Source organism: Clarias gariepinus, chromosome 2 (genome assembly GCF_024256425.1).
Source record: "Clarias gariepinus isolate MV-2021 ecotype Netherlands chromosome 2, CGAR_prim_01v2, whole genome shotgun sequence".
NCBI lineage: Eukaryota > Metazoa > Chordata > Actinopteri > Siluriformes > Clariidae > Clarias > Clarias gariepinus.
The window spans coordinates 12,360,978-12,382,240 of NC_071101.1; the positions used below are offsets into that span (position 1 = coordinate 12,360,978).

Consider the following 21,263-nt stretch of genomic DNA (forward strand, 5'->3'; position numbering starts at 1 on the left):
AGCTAATACTAGTACAGAACTTTTTAACTGCAATATTATATCACTGACACCATCACGTCATCTGTAACAACATGAAAAATCATCAAGCGTTTAAATCAACCACTCAAACTATCATAACATAACATTTACTAACAAACTAACATTTAACACCTAAGATTTTTTAGGCACCACATCAGTGTACATCAGCGTAACTAATGAAGCGATAGTATGAATCATCAAGACTCAGACTGGGTTTTACAGGGAGTTTAAGTCACAGCTGACTCTTTGTGTGTGTGTGTGTGATTGTGTGATTGTGTGTGTTGGATGGACTCCCTGCACTTTTGATGTGAACCAACAGAAGGATAGAGACTTACTGTAATAGCAAAAAGTCACGGCATCGACCAGGGGTGTTCAAGTCAATCCGGGATTTCTGATTGTGCAGCTGACTGTGAACAACACAGTCGTAAAATTTAAATCTTTTATCTTTGTTTCTCTACATATTCACCAGCTACACTAATGCATTTAACCCAGTGTTTCACTAGTGCTTGGATACTGAGAAAGTGTTCTCAGTACGCTGGAGCAATGATCGAACTGCCTGCTTCCTGTCTCAAACACTGGCCTCCCAGGAACTCCTATAATGGCCCAAACATCTTAGTTCCTGTAATGTGCAAGTAGTGCTGGTGAATAATTGTGTGAACAGCTGCCATAGACAGCTGCAAGTTTGTGACAAGTTATCTGATGATTTTCAAGGGTCAGACGGTTCACATGCTGAATATTTACGGGAAAGACTGCACTGGGCGCTGACCCACCTTCGTCATTCAGGGACGTAAAGCGTTCTTTAAAACGTTTGCACCATTCACATGTTTTACTGCAGCTAAAAGTCTCATCACCATTATGTGGTTGAAATTTCATCACAGTCCGAGTTTGACATGAATGCCCCTCGTATGTTGTGGAAATTAGGATTAAATGATGCAACTGATCGAATTATCTTCGCTGCTGTGCATGTGACGACGCACAGAGTGCTTTATAATGAAATACTTTGCCAGTTATCTTTTATCAGATTCAATCGATCATTTCTGGTTCACTTCTGAATGCAGATCGGCTTATTAAGTTACGCAGGCAGTGATTAAGGTGGCTTTCGCACATTCCCAAACGCTTTGCTATAGCACGCCAAACTGACCAGTCCCAAATTGTATTTCTTGAGTCATTCCATTCGCATGATCACATACCATAAATCATATACAAAATAAATATAAGCTACCTCAATGCCAAAGAACTTGTGTCAAGAATTGTGAGGAACTGCTATGATTTCTCAGCTGTTCCCTGAGACCTGCATACCTATGCATTTTAGAAATCTGTGACGCCATGTGCTATGAACCTTCCTTACATTTTAGTGATGAACATCACTGTATGCTCTGTTAAAGTGTACTATTTAGTCGTTTAGTGCACAGGGCTGGATGTAGCTATTTTAGCAGAGCGGATTTTAACAAACGTTTCAGGAGTGACAGGTGGAAGGTCAACCCTATACAATAAATCAGGGATATTTTAAGACAACCCACTACAATAGACCCTTAAATAACTTAAAAACTGCTAAAATGCCCGTTTTAGTTTAGGCGACTACATTCACGCAACAAGCTGTACCAAACACCGATATAAATCTTAATGATCACCTGATGATCTTTTACCATCTCGGGATTAGAAACTCAATCTGGGAATGTATGAAAAGCTTCCTAAAACATCAAAGCCTGCTGGTTGACTGCATCTACATGAATGAAATGTATAATTTAGTAAATTAGCTCGTAAAAACACCCCGTAACAAAATAGCATGAACTACATACAGTATAATGACAAAGTGTCTCCTGTGCATGAACTGAATGAGGAAAAAAAACTAATAAAAGGAAGTCTTTACAGTATTTCTTGTCCGAGAGTTAGGTTGGGTGTGTTCCTGCACACACCATCCTCAGTCCTCCAGTCCAGCAGTGGGCGCTGTTGACTCAAGCCCAAGACTTAAGTTGCTGAATGTGAGGTGCTTCGCTCCAGCGGTGGAGTGGGAGTGGCTCCAAAAATGATGGAATAAACTCCGCCCTAGAGCGCCGTCTCTACATTCGAATCGTCTTTTCCGCCCCGGACTGCCTCCATGTTCAGCCTAGCACATGCCACCTTCTCCTGACTGACACACACACACATACACAGATAGGTCGAAGTAAAGATCAGTGACTTTGAGTCTGAACACAAACACACTGAGCAACTTTTCGCTTTTCATCATGGTTTGTGATGCAACAGCTTTCCATGCAGAACATTTGTCATGAATCTTATTAGATGTATCAGTGATCCGAACATCACACACATATACAGTACACACATAAAATATACAACAGACAGTGTTATAAGAGTGTAACGGGTTAAGCAATAGCTGTGTGTTTCTGCAATCAGAAAGTTATAATATTTGCATTCCTGTTTTGTTGGGTGTAATGTAACTTTGGAGATTTCCAATTAAAGCAAATTCTCAAATCTGATTGGTGGTGAATATAGCAGCAGCTCTGACAGAAGCTTCCCTTCTTTATTTATATCAGTGCATGCCTTCATGTACATTATCGTTTCTATAGTAACAGCTCATTCACAGGGACAGTGTTAATTTTAAAAGTGTGTTCTTTTCACAATTTCACTATTACTCAAGATGCCTTTTTATTCTAATTGATAGTACGAGTCTCCAGTGTCACTAAAGTCTTCCAAAGGAAAAAAAAAAGCTTTTTTGTCTTAATTTCATCTAATGTTCACTACGAGTGAGCGATCACAATTAGTGCTGGACAATTAATCGGATAAAAGTCGCATACAGTGATTTAATCCCAAAATCCCCAAATTAATTACAACTAACACACATTTGCATGCAAGATCACAAACCTAGCAGTCATTTGTGTTAATTTTGAAGTTTAGGCTTCAGCACTTCAATAAGTATCTCACTGTAACAAGCACTGTTTGTTCAACATTTTTCCTGATCATGGTCAAATACTGGCCCTTGAGAATCCCAGAAAACTAAACTTCATCTTTTTCTCTGTAGTTGATTGAGGATGTTTCCATTGTATACTCTGACGTTTACTCTCAGGCTCGTAGTCATGAATCTGTGTCTCGTCAGCGGTAATGATTCTCCTTAGGAAACTTTCACCTTTCTTAGAGTATCGCTACAAATTTTATTTGCAGAAATCCAAACACTTCTGTTTATGATCTTCCACTAGATCATCAAAGTCAACACAGACCTTGAGGTTAAAAGTTTAGGAGTAGAACTGATTTATACAGCTATCCATTTTGAACTATCCAAAATTTCCTGAACCTTACATAAAGTGAACAACGTAATGTTGTATAATGTACAAGTAAAGTTTCACTGTATGGAGTTTAACGTTATGCCACCAAATGGCTATAAACACACTGCATGCAAGTAATTATGGTTAAAAAGATTAAAAGTTATGGTTAAACTATGGGTTCAAACCAGCACCTTATTTAGTCTGACGTCAAACTCGTCTTCTGCCCTGCCAGAGGAGAGAGCTGCTGTTTTGCAGGACCTGTGTAAATGCAGTGTAGCGCTAATGAGCAGATACTGTACGAATAATAAGAGAAAACTCTCAGCCAGTAGAATACTGGATGTTCGGCAGTGCCGAGTAGAGCCGTAATATCTGGCAAAATCAACAACAGAAATTGGAAGTGATAAATTGCATTATGGATTAACAAGGCTGTGTTATGGAGCATTGCTTTTGGCACGGAAACCGTGTTACTTCATTTTGCTTTAAATTGCATTTGATGAATGTATTTACAGTACACTACTCTGCTGGCCATATGACATAATATGTGTTTCCATTATTCGTAATCACTGTGGAAGCACAATAATTAATAACCCCTGTGTGCCAATTCATCCAAGCAGTCTGTTGTCTTAGCTGCTTAGTTTTTTTCAGTTTTTTTGTGCTTAGCTGTTTTGTCCCAACTATTTTATCCTAGATGTTTTCCATTCATCATAACACGTGTACTTTCTTACATATGAAAATAAAAGCTTTGAATTTCAACATAGCCACCAGTGACGTCAACCAGTTTCTTTAAAAGCACAGTCTTCTGAAGGAAGTCGTTTGGGATATTGCTGATAACCTCATAAATCTGTGCCTCCAAGTCCCCCAGTGTGTCCAGTGTGTATTTTCCAGGACATTGCCTGAGACAAATGAATGGCCTCCAGGAAGTCCAGATCTCACTCCATGTGGGACACAAACGAGGAGGTGTACAGGACAAGGCATCGCAGACTGGAGGATTTGGAGGCAGTACGTGTACAATTTGTACAAATTATTTATTGATGGAAATTTTAATTTAGTTTAAATTAAAGTGAAAAAAAATCACTGATGGACATTTTTATTATTCTAGTGCTTTTATCCATGTCTTTGCTGTTTTATTCTAGCTCCTTTATCCTTGCTGTTCTGTTTCTTTTATCTGTTTATCTGTTATATCTTAGCTGTTTATCCCTGGGTGCTTTAGCTCAGTTGTTTTATCAGCTGTTTTATTCTGGCTCTTTTATCCTAACTGTAAGATCTTAGCTGGTTTACCTTGTTTTTTGTCCCATTTGTTTTTGTCTTAATACTTGACTTAGTAACTTTTCTTAGTCACTTTTGCTTCATCTATTTAATTCTAACTGCTTTATCATGTTGTTTATTTGTTTGTTTCTTTTTGTTTGCTTGCTTGCTTTGTCTGTTTTCTCCGATTAGTTTTATCCTAGATGTCATATCCCTGCTGTTTTATTCTCAGTTTTTTCTCAGCTGTTTTGTTTTTTTTTCTTTAAATAAATGTGCATTTTATTTCTATTAAATAAAATTATATATATATATATATATATGCAATAACTCTTCAGCCTGCTCTTAGCTCTCAAGTCACTCAGCAAAGTCTCTTGAATAGTCTTTATCATTTCAATGCATTTTTATTCGTATTGTATTGAATGCAGTTACTTGAGTTTACTGTAGTCGACTTAAGAGCTCTCAGATTCTGGTTGTAGTAACTTTCTTTTGTCACTTGGTGGCGCTCTTTTCTGCTGTATTTGTGACTTTGCAGGATTTCCCACAGTTTTCCAGCAGGAGGAGCTTACCAGCCAGAGCGAGCCTGCAGAGGAATCTTTAGCACATTTTCTCCTCCTCTTCCTCCTCGTCCTCCTGTGTATGCTAGCTCTGTCTCAGTCTCCTCCTCTTCCTCCATCAGCTGCTCATCTTCCTGAGGACGAGGAAAGCATCTGGTTTATGTCAAGTAAGAAGTCAGGAGAAGACTATAATCCTAAGTAATTACATAAGTGATACACACCTCCACCAAAAAAATCTGTATAAGTTACCAAACAGTGTAAACTAGCCAAAGTTAACCAGCTATTTCTTTCAGTCTATGGGAAATCTGTCTATCACCTCTAGCTCTTTTGTGGAATCGGACCATTCGGACGAGCATTTGCTCCCCACATGTATCAGTGATCCCTGAACCATGACCCTGTCAGTCTTTTCTTGGAGCACTTTCGGTAGGAACTAACCACTGCATCCCAGAAGAACACTACACAAAAAAATCTGACCCAGTTGTCCAGCCATCACACTCCTGTCAAAGTCACTCAGATCCTCACTTGCCGTTTTACTTTTGCTTCCAACACATCGATTTCATGGTTTTTAATGTCATGTTTGGTTGGTGTACATAATGTATGTTAATAAATTTATTGTGTTTAATGCAAAATATTGATACTGTTTAGTAATATATTGTATATAGTATAATAAAACGCAGTACCAGTTTTCTTTATGTGCAGGTCTAGATCCCTAAAAAAAACCTGAGCACACCATGTGCATGCCCAGACAATAAGCTGGAGTGTGAGTTAAAGCTCGGAACCGACACTTTAATTATTTCTTATCAGTAGCCCTTGGGCTTCACGGTTAACTCTGACACCTTCCAGTTGTTTTACTGATCAGTGTTTGTCATAGTGATGGTTCATAAATTAAAAATAATATAAAATACAGGATGAAAAATGGTAAATGCTTGAATATTTGTACTTAGTTACAATCTGTAAACATTACGAGGATCGTTTAAGTCAAACTGAGACTTGTGATATAATGTATTGACAGATAACTTACATTAGAGATGCATCTGTCTGTGGGAAATGTACACACAATCATTCACAAACAACACATGGACATTACAGGAACTCAGCTGGGAGGTATTGCCACATCCCCCCGTACGGTCCTGACCTCAATCCAAGACATTTCCACATGTTTGGGCCATTGGAGTTCCTGGGAGACCAGTGTTTCAGGCATAAAGTAGGCAGTTTTGAACTTGATAGAACTCTAGCTTGATGGTGTCCAAGCAGAAGTGAAACTCTGGGATGAGTGCATTAGTGTAGCAGGGGATTATATAGAGAAATAAACGTTTACTCTCATGCTTGTTTTCTGTTATTTTGGACAGTCAACGTACCGGTTTGATTTAAACATCCATCATATTTTGGGTGTATATGTAAAAACGAAAACAAAAAAAACATATTTTGCCAATTTGGTAACATACACTGGCGTTCTTTAGAGAAGTTAGCTTGTTTTTTTTCATTTTTACTAATCGCTGGTTGGAATACCATTAATTCCAGTGGCTAATATAAACTGGATAATAAACAAGTTAAATTCATTCTAATGTTTATTATTTATGCGATAGATGTGATGGAGGACAACAAACAAATCCTTAAATCATTAAATAGACTTACGTTACAATTTTGCCTCATTTAACTGAGAAAACCTTAAGAAATAATGAAAAATTAAATTTTTAAATTGAAAACGCTTCATATGGTAAAAAAGGTTCATGAATGTATGTTTAAGAAAATATGTATGTTTATGAAAAAAAATCAGCTGGACATCTACAGTATAGTGAGTTTCTATTTAATTCTGAACGTCCTTTCTACCTGTTTAGCTTTTTTGTTCTTCTTGTCATCCTCTGTCTTCTTTTTACTCTCGGGCATCAGGTCATCGAGCCAGCTCAGCTCTCGCTTGGTAAAGCAGAAATCCAGCAGCTTCCGCACAAACACCAAAGCCAGCACCTGTGACATGGGGCAGATAGTGCGATTACCACTGATTTCCCTTCAGTCGCTGTAAGATTATACCGTGCAATTCTATTACCAGGAACATACAGTACGAGAAGAGGATGATATCAAAGAATTCTATGCTTTCATGTTGTTTATTATTATACCGTACAGTGATGAGATGTGTTTAGATGTTATTTATTTATAACAGATATATACAGAGTGTAATAAGATTGCTGATACCATCATGGGGAAGATGACCCGTGCCGCCGAGGCTTTGATTACCCACAGCAGAACCAGACACGTGAGTTGTACCATAGTGAAAACGTGAACCTTCCACAGCGGCACGTAGCGCAGGTAGATCAGATCGGGCTGGTGCTTCGCAGGCATACCGAACAACTTTATCCTGTCAAAGAACTGAAAGACACGAACAGACAGAATGTTGTTGTGATCGCAACTGTACATTCCTCTTTAACAGAAGTCCAACATGGGTGTAGCAACCATGTGGGGGTGTAAGGTCAGGAAAATAATCAATGGAGGGTGGTCACGATTGCTGACTGTTAATTTCCAATAACATTCTTTTTTTTTACTTATACCACAACAATTTGTCAACAGTTACAGTTTGTAATCTATAAATGAAAAGAAAATTTGCAAAAACAAGTTATAGTATCTATATATATATAAAAAAGTTATAGTATCTATTGGGCCATTAAAGGAGTTCCTGGGAGGCCAGCATTTCAGCCATGATGCAGGCAGTCTATGGAAACTTAATGGTATCCAAGCACTAATGATATGCTGGGATAAGTGCATTAGTGTAGCAGGGAGAAATAAAGGGAGTTTGTTCTCTCATAATTGTGTTGTGTTATTCTGCACAATCAGAAGTCCTGGTTTAACTTGTAATGTACTGAAATGTACTGTTAAAATAAAGTATTGATCCTCCCCTTAACTGAATTGTCCTTTAACTATTACAATTGCATATAATAGGTTTCATATCATAGGTTCACTGCACTGCATTGCAAGTGTAACATTTTTACCTGTATGCCCTTCAGGGAGGAAACACCCATGTAGAGAAAAACTCCATACAACACCGGCATGGGAATGAACTGGACACAAAACAAAGGCAGATCATTATATCAATACAGATAACCTTACAGTGTTTTAATAATGCAATGCATTGAATAATTAGAAAGGAAGGCACCATCAGTGTTTAACCCCTCCACCCACTTTCATGCACCGACCTTCAGTATGGACGTCATGAAGACGGAGCAGCCCATGAGGGTGAAGATGAGAACGCCGGTGAGCCGTTGCTCTCTGATTCCCAGGAACTTGGGCTGTTCCCCCGGGGCTGAGCAGCTGGACTCCTGCTTTAGGCTGTTCACGTGTGAGATGGAGAGGACAGTGGCAGCTACGAACCACGGCAGCCCCATCACTGAACACACACCCAACATCACAGCCACCACCAGGAGGTCTAGATGATAACCACAGCCTTTCTGCAGGGATAGAGAGCAGGAGGTCATTTATCATTCAGTAGTGAAGTGGAATACAGGGTGTTTGCTTGTTGTAGATACTCATGTTCAGCATTAAGGTGTGTGTGTGACTTTGAGCTACCTTGAGCTTGTGCTCCTTGCGGTTGATGATGACAGCAGTGATCTGCTGGTCCATGAAGATAAGGATGGTGCAGAGAAGAGCGGGAATCACTGACACCAGAACCAACCACCAGGGGTTAGGACCAAGTGGAGAGATCAGCCAGCCACGGTGCTTTGAGGTAGGCTATATATGTGAACACACACACACACACACACACACACACACACACACACATGCAAACGTCCCATATTTTACTATTAACTTTAACAAGTTAACACAGGTCGCAAAGTGTAAATCATAAACTCTCTTTATTTCACTCCTTCACCAAACATGCTGTTTCAGTGTCAGAAATCGACTTTTTTTTTTTAATTAAACTAAACTTTTATGCAACCTAATGCAGGAAAAGGTTAGTGTTTATAAGATAATAATGTTATTAATTGACACAGTCACAACTGCATTAATTACATTTAAAATGAATGTTTTTAAAACATAATAATAATAATAATAATAATAATAATAGCATGGCCTCCATGTTTAACTGTTTTAAATCAAAATAGTACAAGAAGCAAACCTGTTTTCTAGAACCTGCCAACGGTTTTCTAAACAGAGCACTGTTTGTACACATACCAAGAGTATGAGTGTGTTGGAAAGTTTTTGCTTTCCAATGCAAAAACTTGGAAAGAGTCCGTGATAAAAAAGAAAGATAAAATACCACATTATGATATTAACTTTATCAAGTAGGAGGGGTGTTTAAGTCTAGGACTGGGACGTTTGATTGCGCTGAATAACAGAACACAGTTATGAGAGTAAAAACTCCCTTTATTTCTCTATATAATCCCCTGCACTTATCCCAGTGTTTCACTAGTGCTCGGATACCATCAATGTAGAAAGGTTTCTCAGTACACCGGAGCAAATACTGCACATGACATTCTGGCCTCCCAGGAACCCCTTTAATGGACCAAATGGATTTTAACGGATTCCTTTAATGGATTTTACACCTTCATTCATGAGAAAGTTTATCACAAGTCCCAGTCTGACTTGAACGCTCCTGGTATAACGTATACAATAAGGTTGTGTTTGTGTGTGCGTCCTCCTGTACGTGTGTGTGTTACCTCAAAGCGATCAGGCACATTGAGTTTGGGTGATGGAATCCCAACCAGATAATCCACCAGCACCATCACCATTATGGTCAAAAACACAGCAAAGTCACTGATAGTGGAGCGTACCTACACACACACAGTGAACTGTTAGTATAGATGCTGGTTCATACACTGAATTCTGTATCACTTTAGCCAGATAATACTACACCTAACCTTAAGTTAGCTGTGTGTGTGTGTGTGTGCGTGTGTGTGGTCACCCGGGTAGGAAAGTATCTTTCCGTCTTGAACTGCTTAAGCAGGGAGGAGAGGAAGAATGTGGTGAAGAAGAGGATGATGGACCAGAACAGCACATCAGGGATAAAGGGCCCATGGGGTCCACAAGCAGGACCTACAAACTCACCATGCAGAAGCTTACACATCTATAAACACACACACACACACACACACACGCTATTATTCATTTCCAACCATGTATCCTTTGAATCACCATCACAGCATTAAAGTGATTTGTCTCCTACCTGTATGCATCTTCATATGAGATAACAGCAACACAATACACTCCTGTTCCATTAACATTACCACTGGTGTCTCACAAGGCTCAGTGCTCAGCCCTGTTTACTTTCTCCCCTACACCAATATCTACACTAGCTGTCCTTCTACAGGTACTGTATGCTGGTGACACTCACTATTATTATTTTTCTACTCGTTTTTTAAAAACGTTCTTTATCCTTTCTAGGGCACCAGCTTCCAAACATGGTCCTGAATAACCGGATATTAGATCTGTCCCTCATTTAACACTCCTGATTTATCAACTCAGCACTCTTCCAGAGTTGAGATCTGTGACCCCAAAACAGTTTATGCCCAAGTTCATCCATGTGTCATTTGACAGGAATAATTTGTTAAAAGACTGTTTTTAAACTCATCTGCTAAAATCATGAAGATTTACAAAATAATTCTCATTTTAATTGTGTATTTTAATGTAGTCTTGAGGAATAGTTCTCCAGGCTTCCTGAAGGATTGTTTCGGCTCTCATTTTTATTCTAATTCCTGTACCTGAGCAGTTTTTGTTTGTTAAGCCACACAGTGACCTACGAATCATTCAAACATAAAAGGTTGTTAAAAAATTGAAAGTGCATCTTTAGGCATTTTGAAGTCTGTCACAGTAAAACATTTGCTCTTATTTCTTTAATATATTGTGGCGTGGGTGGGGTTTGAGTAATAACCATCATGCTTTGCGGGAGGGACTGTTATGTGTTCACCGTGTTGGGGAAATGTGTCTGGGGTAGTGGCTTCGGCCAGGGTGTGTGTGTGAATCAGAAGTGTGTCTTGTTGATTGTTGTGTGACGTTCGTGCTATGGAAAATAAAGTACTCCCAGCCATTTGCATTGGGCAGCAAGGAAGCTCACTCGTCTCTCCACGCTCATTGGTAGCTGTGAAAAACGCTACATTTGGTGTCAGAAGTGGGATGGAGAGTAGCGGGTTAGAGCGGCGACCAGAGCGGAGCTGCACGTTCCAGGTTCCGGCACGGGACCTTGGGGGGGATTCCTCCAGTGACGCAGCACCGGAGCAAGCTACAGCTCCGTGCCCCGTCCGCCAGCGAAGCGACCTGCAGCTGCGCCTGCCGGCCTACAACGGCGCCGTCGATCCCCACGCGTTCCTCGCCCAGGTAGAGCTAGCCGCCGACTTCGCGGGCTGGTCCTCGGCGGAAACAGCCGTCCGGGTGGCCCTTTCGTTGGAGGGTGACGCGCTGCGGGCATTGGAAGACCTCCGGGCTGATGAGCGGAAGGACTGGGCGAAGCTACGGGAGTCGCTCCGCTTCCGGTTCAGCGCAGGTGACCGTAAGGAGGCCGCGTGCAAGGAGTTTGAGCTCGCGCTAGCTAACTTGCGTGAAGTATTTTCGGCTATCCGGCGGGCGAATTTGCGGCTCAACCCCAAAAAGTGCCAGCTGTTGCGGCGGGAGACGGGTTTTCTAGGACACGTAATTAGTGCTAGAGGTATTGCCACCGATCCAGCAAAAATTGCGGCAGTGCAGAATTGGCCTGAACCGCTAAATGTGTCACAACTGCGCACCTTCCTCGGGTTAGCCTCTTACTATCGCCGGTTCGTGAAGGATTTTGCCACGATCGCCAGTCCGCTGCACGGCCTCACGAAAAAGAATCAGCCGTTCCGCTGGGACAGGGCGCACGCGCATGCTTTCACTCGGTTACGGGAAGCTCTGGTCACGTCGCCCGTTCTCGGATACCCTGACGCGTCTCGTATGTTTATCCTTGACACGGACGCGAGCGGTTGCAGGACTACGATTTTACCGTCCAGCACCGAGCTGGAAAACTGCATGGTAACGCGGACGCTTTATCCCGCCGGCCGTGTAGCAAAGAGCATTGTCGGCACTGCGAGCGGGTTGAAGAGCGCGTGCGTGGTCGCGACATCGAACACTCCCCGACCCCCGTGAATCGGAACATTCTCCCTGCGCAGTACTTCGAAGTCTCCGTCGGTGATCCGCCGTCCGAGCCAGCGTGCAGCCGAGTTACTGCGTCGCCTAAAGCATCGCCTGTAGTCGTTCCGCCTGTGCTCCAGATGGACTGTGATCAGCTAACTGCCGAGCAGGAGAAGGATCCGGCGCTGCAGCGGGTGCTGGGGTGGGTTAACGCGGGCCGGAGACCGGATTATGCCGCGGTTGCTCACCTGGGGCCCGAGGAAAAAGCTCTCCACTCGCAGTTCAACCGACTAGTGTTGCGGGGAGGTTTACTCTACCGTCACTGGGAACAACCGTGCGGCGCTGGAGAATCTTTTCAGCTGCTGGTACCGCGGAATCTGCGGTCACGAGTGTTGGGGATGGTACACGGGCATGCGGGTGCGGGGCACTTCGGAGTCACTAAAACGCTGCGGCGGTTGCGCGCTCGCTTCTACTGGCCGGGCTGCCACACGGATAGTGAACTCTTCGTGCACAGATGCGACATCTGCACGGCAAAGAAGGGACCTACCCAGCGCTCGCGGGCACCTCTGCAAGACTTTCGGGTGGGGGCACCCATGGAGCGTATGGGCGTGGACATTCTTGGGCCGTTTCCTATCTCCGATCGCGGGAACCGGTATGTGCTGGTGGCCATGGATTATTTCACCAAGTGGCCGGAGGCGTTTGCTGTCCCTGACCAGAGCGCTTCCACCACGGCTCGAGTGCTGGTGGATGAGGTGTTCTGCCGATTCGGCACCCCGGAGCAGTTGCACAGCGATCAGGGGCGTAACTTCGAGGCGGAGGTGTTTGCGGCGGTGTGCGAGCGCCTCGGGGTGGAAAAGACCCGCACCACGCCCCTTCATCCGCAGAGTGACGGCCTCGTGGAACGCTTCAATCGCACGCTCACCACCCACTCACTCGCCGTGCTTACCAGCGACCGTCAAAAGGATTGGGACGAACATTTGCCTCTCGTGCTTTGGGCTTATCGCACAGCGGTGCAGGAGTCCTCACAGCTCACGCCAGCTGCGTTAATGTTCGGTCGCGAGTTGCGCACGCCCGTGGACCTTGTGTTCGGGCCTCCTCCACAAGTGGATTTACCCGCAAAGCCGGGGATGGATTACTTTTGTGCTTTAAAAGACAAACTGTTTCGTGTCCACGAGCTGGCGCGTAGACACTTGGCGAACGCCGGGGTGAAGCAGCGCCGCTTGTATGATACTCACAGCCGGGGGCGAGACTTTGCTGCTGGGGAGCAGGTTTGGGTGTATTCCCCCGGAAGGAAAAGGGGGCTCTCGCCTAAGCTTATGTCGCACTGGGTGGGCCCCTGCACGGTCGTTGCTCAGCTGTCCGACGTAGTCTACCGGGTGCGGTTGACGGGGCGGTCGCGAGTGGTCGTGCTCCACCGGGACCGGCTCGCTCCCTACCAGCCCCACGTCAGCAAGACATCGAGCTCTGTGGAGGCCAGTCCGCCTCAGGAAAAGGGCTGCGCCCCGCCTTCCCCCGCAAAAAGACTCCGGCGTTCACAACGCCAGCGCCGACCACCGTCACGCCTGCTAGACTGATTTCGCCATGGTGACCGGGGACGGTCGCGGCTCGGGTGGGGGCAGTGTGGCGTGGGTGGGGTTTGAGTAATAACCATCATGCTTTGCGGGAGGGACTGTTATGTGTTCACCGTGTTGGGGAAATGTGTCTGGGGTAGTGGCTTCGGCCAGGGTGTGTGTGTGAATCAGAAGTGTGTCTTGTTGATTGTTGTGTGACGTTCGTGCTATGGAAAATAAAGTACTCCCAGCCATTTGCATTGGGCAGCAAGGAAGCTCACTCGTCTCTCCACGCTCATTGGTAGCTGTGAAAAACGCTACAATATATTGTTTCACTTAATTTAATATGAAGAAATGAGTGGGGACAATACTTTTGTACAGGACTGTACATATGTCTGCTGTTGTTTATCGATAAGGTGTCTCCAACTCTCAAGGTTCTTCTTAAGGTTTCTTCATTGTGTTAATTCGGGGGGTTTTTCTTCACCATTTTGCCCCATTTTTATTAAAAATCAAACTTTACATGCAGATTTATATAAAACTGCTTAGGGAAAACGTCCGACCCAACACACTTCTAAACAAAAGCAAGACAAGCATCTGTTCTGGCCTGCAACAACCAGCTCTCTCACTGGTGGTGTCAAGTGTGGATTGAAGGTACATGATTTCACTACTGACTTAACAAACACTAGTAATGCACTGAGAAAAAAAAAACCCTCCTACAGTATGTCCAAACCGATAGTGCTGTATCTTTAGGGTTAGTCGCCACATGACCAAACACAGTCTGCTTTTATCATTTTCTCTGGATGGTGGAAAAGGTGCAAATGGAAATGTGTGACTGGTTGTGGGTGTGTGTGAGTGGAGTGCTGGTTTACTGACCGACACATTGAGTTGACTCCATGGCACTGAATCTGTGGTGTTCCCCATTGTGTTCCAGAGCTGCCACGTCTCATTAGACGTCTGATTCGGAGCCGAGCACTGACAGCTACAAACGACAGAGTGGAACAAATGGAGACACTGTATGCCGTACCTCACTACTACTCTACTATCCTGTGTAAAAAAAAAAAAGGGCAGTGTATGTGTACCTGTACAGCGTGAGATTATCCAGGTCAGCGTGTGTGTTGATGGGATAGACGTCCCGGAGGTGAACCAGTTTCTCCAGAGCCTCGTAGATGAAGATGATGCAGATGAGAGCGGCGAATGCTTCCTCTGTGAAGCGGGTGATGTAACAAACCAGCGAGCTCGCATCAGTTGCTACCAGAACTATACAGAGGAACGCCGTCCACAGTCCTATGCAGGCACGCAGAGACAGGTAGGACATCCCATAATCCCTAGTGACAAACAGGAGGTGGTAGAGTAGAGGTGTTAGTTTATCTAGTAAGCACAGGATCTCGTTCCAGCTTTTTACAACTAAAAACAATGAGCTCAACAAATAACAGCTAAGACACATGGCCTTATACCATGGGCCGTTCAAATCAAACTAAAACCCCCTATACTTCTCTATACACTAATGCACTTATCCTAGTGTTTCACCTGCTTGGATACCATCAAGGCAGAAAGTTTTCTCAGTATGCCAGAGCCATCATCAGACATATTGGCCTCCAAGAAACTCCTTTAGTGGTCAAAACATGAAAAGTGGAAATGGCTTGGAGCTAGCGCTGGGCGGTATGTCATATAAATCGAATCTCCGATTTTTTTAGACCAAATTCTATTTAAGATTTTAAAATTATTATTTTTTAAATTATAAAAAAACATTTTTTAAAAACACTGCCGGTATACTGTAGTTTTTATTATTATTATTATTATTACTATTATTATCCTAGTTATCCTAACCAGTCTTTATGTTCTGTTTATTCTAGCAAAATATGATTGGTAAAGTACAAGCTAAATTCAAATTCAAATTCAAATTTTATTTGTCACATACAGAAGTCATACACAGTACGAAATGTAGTGAAATGCTTATACGACTGCCCGTGACCCTAAAGGAGAATTAAAGCTTATAATAAGAAATAAATATAAATAAAAGAAACAAGATAGAAAAATTAAATAGAAAAAAAAAATTAAACTAGGAAAAATAGAACTAAAAATAAAAATAGAAATAGAAATATACTGTACTGTACAAGAGCATTTAGGAAATTGAAAAAATTTGATATTTTGTAAGAAAGATGGTGTGCAAATATAGAACAAAGTGACTTTGTGCAAAGGTTATTCAAGTGTCTTTGTGCACTGGTCCAGGATGTAAACGTAACCATGTAATGTAGATGTGAAATACCTAAATAACTTTTTTATTAAATAAATATTTGTAAAAAAAAATTTAAATATAAAATCATTTAAACAATTTTGTAAACCACATGCAACTTACATACTGATTAAAATCAAACAGGTGCCTGACAGTATTTTACATGTTTTTGTTTTTTTTAACTGTATATATGGGCATTACTGTATGTCTTTAGAGATATAACACGACACAACATTAGTAATATCTTTCCATCAAGGCCCCTCTTATCCTATGGGATACAGTGGGGAAATGTGTTTGCTGTTGTCTCCTGGATTTATACCGGTGTTTTCACGCTGCCGCTTGTCTTGTTTAGCTCGCAGGCCAAATACAGTGTGTGTCTCTGTTTGTGGTGCTCGAGTAAAATTAGTCGTGCTGCTTCGTTTAGTTGCCACAAACTTCAGACAAATTTTACACCGGCCTTTGGCTTGTTCAACGTGTAAAGTTGCGAACCCGAACAATTTCCATACGACTGAAGAAACGGCGCCTTTGGTGGAAACAAGCTCTCTGGTTTCATCAGAGCGCGCTGCCATGTTGTATCTCGTATTCCCACGTGTGAGTCACAGAGGGGGGCGCCGCAGAACTACAGAAGCTCGCGGTGCCATACCAAAGTGAAACTGTAAAATCGTTTTTCATTTTTCAACCATAAATTCGAGTGAATCGATACTAACGATTAATCGCACAGCTATATCTGGAGCAAGGTCAGAACTGTACAGGGATGTGGCAATAACTCCCTGTGATGTTCAAGATCCTGTAATGTGCAAGTGGTGCATAAACAGAACACCTTTAGTGATCAAACCAGGCCTTTTTTTTTTTTTAAAGCATTCCACTTCCAGAATGTTCACGGGAATGACTGGGGCTCTGAGCCAGCTTGGTTTTACGCTTTCATCCACTAGAAATTTCATCACAAGTCCTGGTTTGATTTGATCACTCCTTAAACAAAGTTTGCTGTCTCATTATGTTTAAAAAGGAATTTTAAATACAAAAAGAAATTATGTATTAGTCAGTGCAGCAGTATGCCATTTGAGAAGCAGTGTTTGACTCACTCGCAGAACTTGAAGAGGATTTTCTCGAACACAAGCACAGGCCCCGTGCTGCCCAGAATGGTCAGCGGCTGACCGGCGAACAAAGAGAATGCTACGCCTGTCAGAGACGCTCCAAACAGCGACTCGATAGCGCTCTAAGAGGGAGAGAAAGACAGATTGAGACAAATACACACATGCACACACAGACACGGAGGACAGTATGTTGAGAGCGAGCAGGTCCTGTTTTTCCAGGCAGTCGCCCAAGTTGTCAGAGCTCATATGTCACCTATGCAAACCGTGTCTCGGTTTACGGAACGGTTACACAACAGTGCGCACAAACAGACCGATCGTGAATCTTGAGCTTGTCTATGTGTGTGGGATACACTCACAATGTTACTCTTGGTTGCTTCTCCTAGCAGTCCTCCAAAGGTGATAACTGGAGACATGCAGGCACAGTAGAGGAACAGCACTGACGCTATACACTGCAAACTGAAGCCATCCAACACGTCACTCCAGTAGAAGGGAGCTTTACGCTTTACATCACGCACCAGCCCACCGAAAAACCTACACACACAAAAATGCAAGCAATAACGACAGTTAATATTTATGAAAAATCATACAAGACTCACAGGGCACAAACACACACTCACATACACACTATGGACAATTTGGGGAAAGCCAGTTATCCTAATCAGCATGTCTTTGAACTGTGTTTGAGGAAACTGAAATACCTGGAGGAAACCCACCAAGCATGGGGAGAACATGCAAACTCCATGCACACGGATGTGGGAATCGAACCTGGAACCTTTAGGTGCAAGGTGACAGCATTAACGACTAAGCTGCCGTCATAACGCATTACGCTGAGCTATCATGATATCAGAATATCACTAATTCTGGTATATCGCTGCAGATGTTTTACCTTCCTGTAATTTTTTTCCGATTCTCATTTCAAGAGTACCGGCTTTTATCAAACTTGTGCACAATGGATCTTTTTCTAAAAATTACAGAGAGGAAAAAGCCGTCACTGCTCAAAGACAGTTTTACATGCTTAAAGTTTAACGTGTTTAATTAGCATGTGCAAACTGTCAAACTGAGGAACAATGACTTGGTTATTATTTGTTCAAAGCCGACGAAGCTTCTCTCTCCAGAAACACACATGATTCAGAGAATGTTTAACTCTCTCCAATTAAAATGTTACCCTGTTTTTTCGGTCTTAACAAAAGGACTAAAAACAGCATGCAGTACAGAGACAGCTCAGAATGATTAGCCATTACTGAAGAAAAAAACAGCTCTATCCTCTAGCAGGACAGATGGATTTTATAGCAGCGAGGGCTTTCCTGGGGATGTGAACTCAGAGCAATGTATAATATGAAGGATGTGTTTGCAGCATGCACAATCTCGCTCCAGCAGGCCTTCAGAGTGTAATAGCAAAACGAATCAGAATGAAAAGGCTTATCGAGAGCTGCCAGCAGTGTTCAATAGTGTAGGAGATGAAAGGACGAGGCTGTGTGCTCGTTCAGTAACATTCACCACTACGTTATCTAAAGCTTTTACAGTACATACCGTAGAAAGGATTGAAGCAAGTAGAGGACAAACTACTTTGTTTCCATGCTTCCTGTGATCCCCTACACATGACACAATGTGTCTATGCATTCCAGTAAAGTAACATGATAAACCAACCTATCACTTTATAAATCTGAGTTAACTGCTAATGTTCTTCTAACTGTTAAACACCACTAACACCAGGTGAACTGAACAACACTGATCACCAACTATAGTCCAGTAAACTGGTGAGAGGATCATGGTAACCCAGGACTTACTCATGCCTGTGGGGACCAAAGGCCAGTCGTCTGTTCTGATCCCACCAAAAAAACAATGCAGCACAAAAATCGTCAAACATGGCCAATGTTGGCCATGAGAGAAAGCACCCAGTGCATCAAAGCCATCAAGCATGGGGCCCAGCAGGCAAAGACTCCAAGGCCACCCCAAACTCCACCTATCCCAATCCAATTGAGCACCAGTGAGATGTGATCCCAAAGGACCCGCTACCAACGTCCTGGTGCCACACACCACAGCACACCCCTAGAGTTCCTACAGAGCCATGCACAGAGGGGTCAGAGCTGGCCCAGTTGATGGTTTAAACATTATGGCCAATTAGTGTATATTCAAGATACACTAGGTAAACTAACATAGTGTGTGAAAGGTAGCACTTGTATTTATGCTTTTTTCCCCATACTGTACGTAAAACTAGGAAAAGCCTCAGACAATCCTCAGTCTTGGCCACTTACATTGCAAAGAGTGTAAAGTCCTCTTTGTGCTTTATTAGTTAATATAGAGATCTTGCAGTCAATCGTGCCCACCACAGATAATACCCCAAGTCACTACTGTCTAATGTTTTTTTTTTCAGTACTGCAATTTAACATTACACCATGAACACAGCATTACCTTCAAGTAAAATTTTTGGTTAGTGTTAGCTTGTTACTTAGTTAGCTAGCTACAGTATGCTACTCATATTTGAATAGTTGGATTGATGGCGAGCAATTTCAAATTATATAATTATTGTTTACTTAATGTTTCCGTACTGTTATTTCAGTCAGCCTGTTTGATACGACAAAACCTGAGGCAATTACTATACCTTGCTAATTAGCGTTTGCTAGCTAGCCCGATATACTACAGTAGCTTAGTGAAGTTAGCAAGCCATATTCATAGTGTGCATAAAATGTTTAGTCCCCATTTAATGTTTTGGAACAAATTTTTTTTTTTGGAACAAACTGATTTTTTAATTCAGTTTTTCTTTGTAATGTGCACAAACACACACAGTAGAAAATGGAAGGACATGCTTTTTTGACTGTGCTAAAAAAATGCTACATTTGATAAATGCTAAAAATGATATATGATATAATATGATATGAGATATGATATATGATATTATATCATATTACATAATATATGATATATCATATCATATATCTCGTAATTCGATATAATATATGATATGAGATATGATATGATATATCATATATTATGTGATTTAATATATCATATATCATATCTCATATCATATATCATATATCATATATCATATCATATTATATCAAATCACATCATATATGATATATCATATGATATGATATGATATGATATATGATATAATATATGATATGATATGATGTGATATGATATATGATATAATATATGATATGATATGATGTGATATGATATATGATATGATATGATATAACATATGATATAATATGATATGATATGATATGATATGATATGATATGATATATGATATGAACCAGCAGTACTGGCATAGTTGCAGTTATAGTTCTAATATATCAGAATCCAGATTTTAATAGTGCTGTGGCATTGTTACCTTTTTTTGTGTTGGTGTCCTCCTTACATTTTACTTTCTACTTCCTTACATGGTGTTAACTTTCCCAGGCTTCACTTTCTATTGTCTGAAAGAGCACTTTCTCCTCATTCCTTAAATGGCAGTTCTTTCTATGGCTCACCAGAACCCTTTTGTTTCCCACTGAACCCTTTTGTGTCCCCAGGATTCTATAGAACATGCAGTTGGATTTGATGTTCATGTCAGAGTCAGCTGGTAAGTGTATCAAGGCGTGGTGGATACATCAAGCTATTTATTCCTTCAATTTAAAAATATACAGGTACAAATAAGTATAGTTAATTAAGTAAATGTTTTTAATTAAATATAATTATGGCAGCACGGTGGCTTAGGGGTTACCACTGTCGCCTTGCACCTCCGGGTCCTGTGTTCAATTCCTGCATCTCCCCGTGCTTGGTGCCTTTTTCCAGGTTCTCCGGTTTCCTCCCACAGTCCAAAGACATGTGGATTAGGCTTATTGCCATTCCCAAATTGCCTGTAGTGTGTGAATGAGTGTGTGAGTGTTGACCCGAGGTAATACCACAGTCATACAAAATGGGAATAAATACAATGGCCTCCATTGGCTCCCAAGTTGGACTACAGAGGTTCCTAGATGAATGGATGGGAGGATTTATGTGTGTGTGTGTGTGTGGGTCCATGTACTCATGTCCTTACCTCCCTGTTCTCTGAAGCTCTGGTCCGGGTTGGTGTTCCTCCTCCTGAGTCGGCTCTGTAGGAGTCACACTGCCGTTAAGTTGCGATGGCGTCTTTCTCTTCATCTGCGCCAAAAAGACAAAGCAGCACATGAGCAACACAAATTTTATATGGTAAACTGTAGCACATACTATAATATACCATAGTATTACCATGGTACTCCAGACAT

The 21,263-nt window shown here is 42.0% G+C and overlaps 1 protein-coding gene across 3 annotated transcripts in view; it reads right to left on the reverse strand.

Moving 5' to 3' along the window:
• Positions 1 to 1,244: 1,244 nt before the first annotated feature.
• The window catches only part of LOC128544931 (sodium bicarbonate cotransporter 3-like), a 50,667-nt gene continuing 30,648 nt past the window's right edge, over positions 1,245 to 21,263 (reverse strand). For 2 of the 3 annotated variants that reach the window (XM_053515259.1, XM_053515247.1), the window contains exons 12-26: positions 21,056 to 21,159; positions 17,379 to 17,553; positions 17,011 to 17,144; positions 14,775 to 15,020; positions 14,569 to 14,674; positions 9,969 to 10,130; positions 9,724 to 9,837; positions 8,633 to 8,794; positions 8,263 to 8,514; positions 8,059 to 8,127; positions 7,268 to 7,441; positions 6,908 to 7,042; positions 5,090 to 5,211; positions 3,470 to 3,536; positions 1,245 to 2,149 (exon numbers count right to left, since the gene is read on the reverse strand). In XM_053515259.1, coding sequence (XP_053371234.1) covers positions 2,126 to 2,149; positions 3,470 to 3,536; positions 5,090 to 5,211; positions 6,908 to 7,042; positions 7,268 to 7,441; positions 8,059 to 8,127; positions 8,263 to 8,514; positions 8,633 to 8,794; positions 9,724 to 9,837; positions 9,969 to 10,130; positions 14,569 to 14,674; positions 14,775 to 15,020; positions 17,011 to 17,144; positions 17,379 to 17,553; positions 21,056 to 21,159 — 2,046 coding nt within the window. In that variant the 3' untranslated portion in view covers positions 1,245 to 2,125. The remainder of the gene's footprint in view (positions 2,150 to 3,469; positions 3,537 to 5,089; positions 5,212 to 6,907; positions 7,043 to 7,267; positions 7,442 to 8,058; positions 8,128 to 8,262; positions 8,515 to 8,632; positions 8,795 to 9,723; positions 9,838 to 9,968; positions 10,131 to 14,568; positions 14,675 to 14,774; positions 15,021 to 17,010; positions 17,145 to 17,378; positions 17,554 to 21,055; positions 21,160 to 21,263) is intronic. The other variant, XM_053515254.1, reaches the window with a different exon arrangement.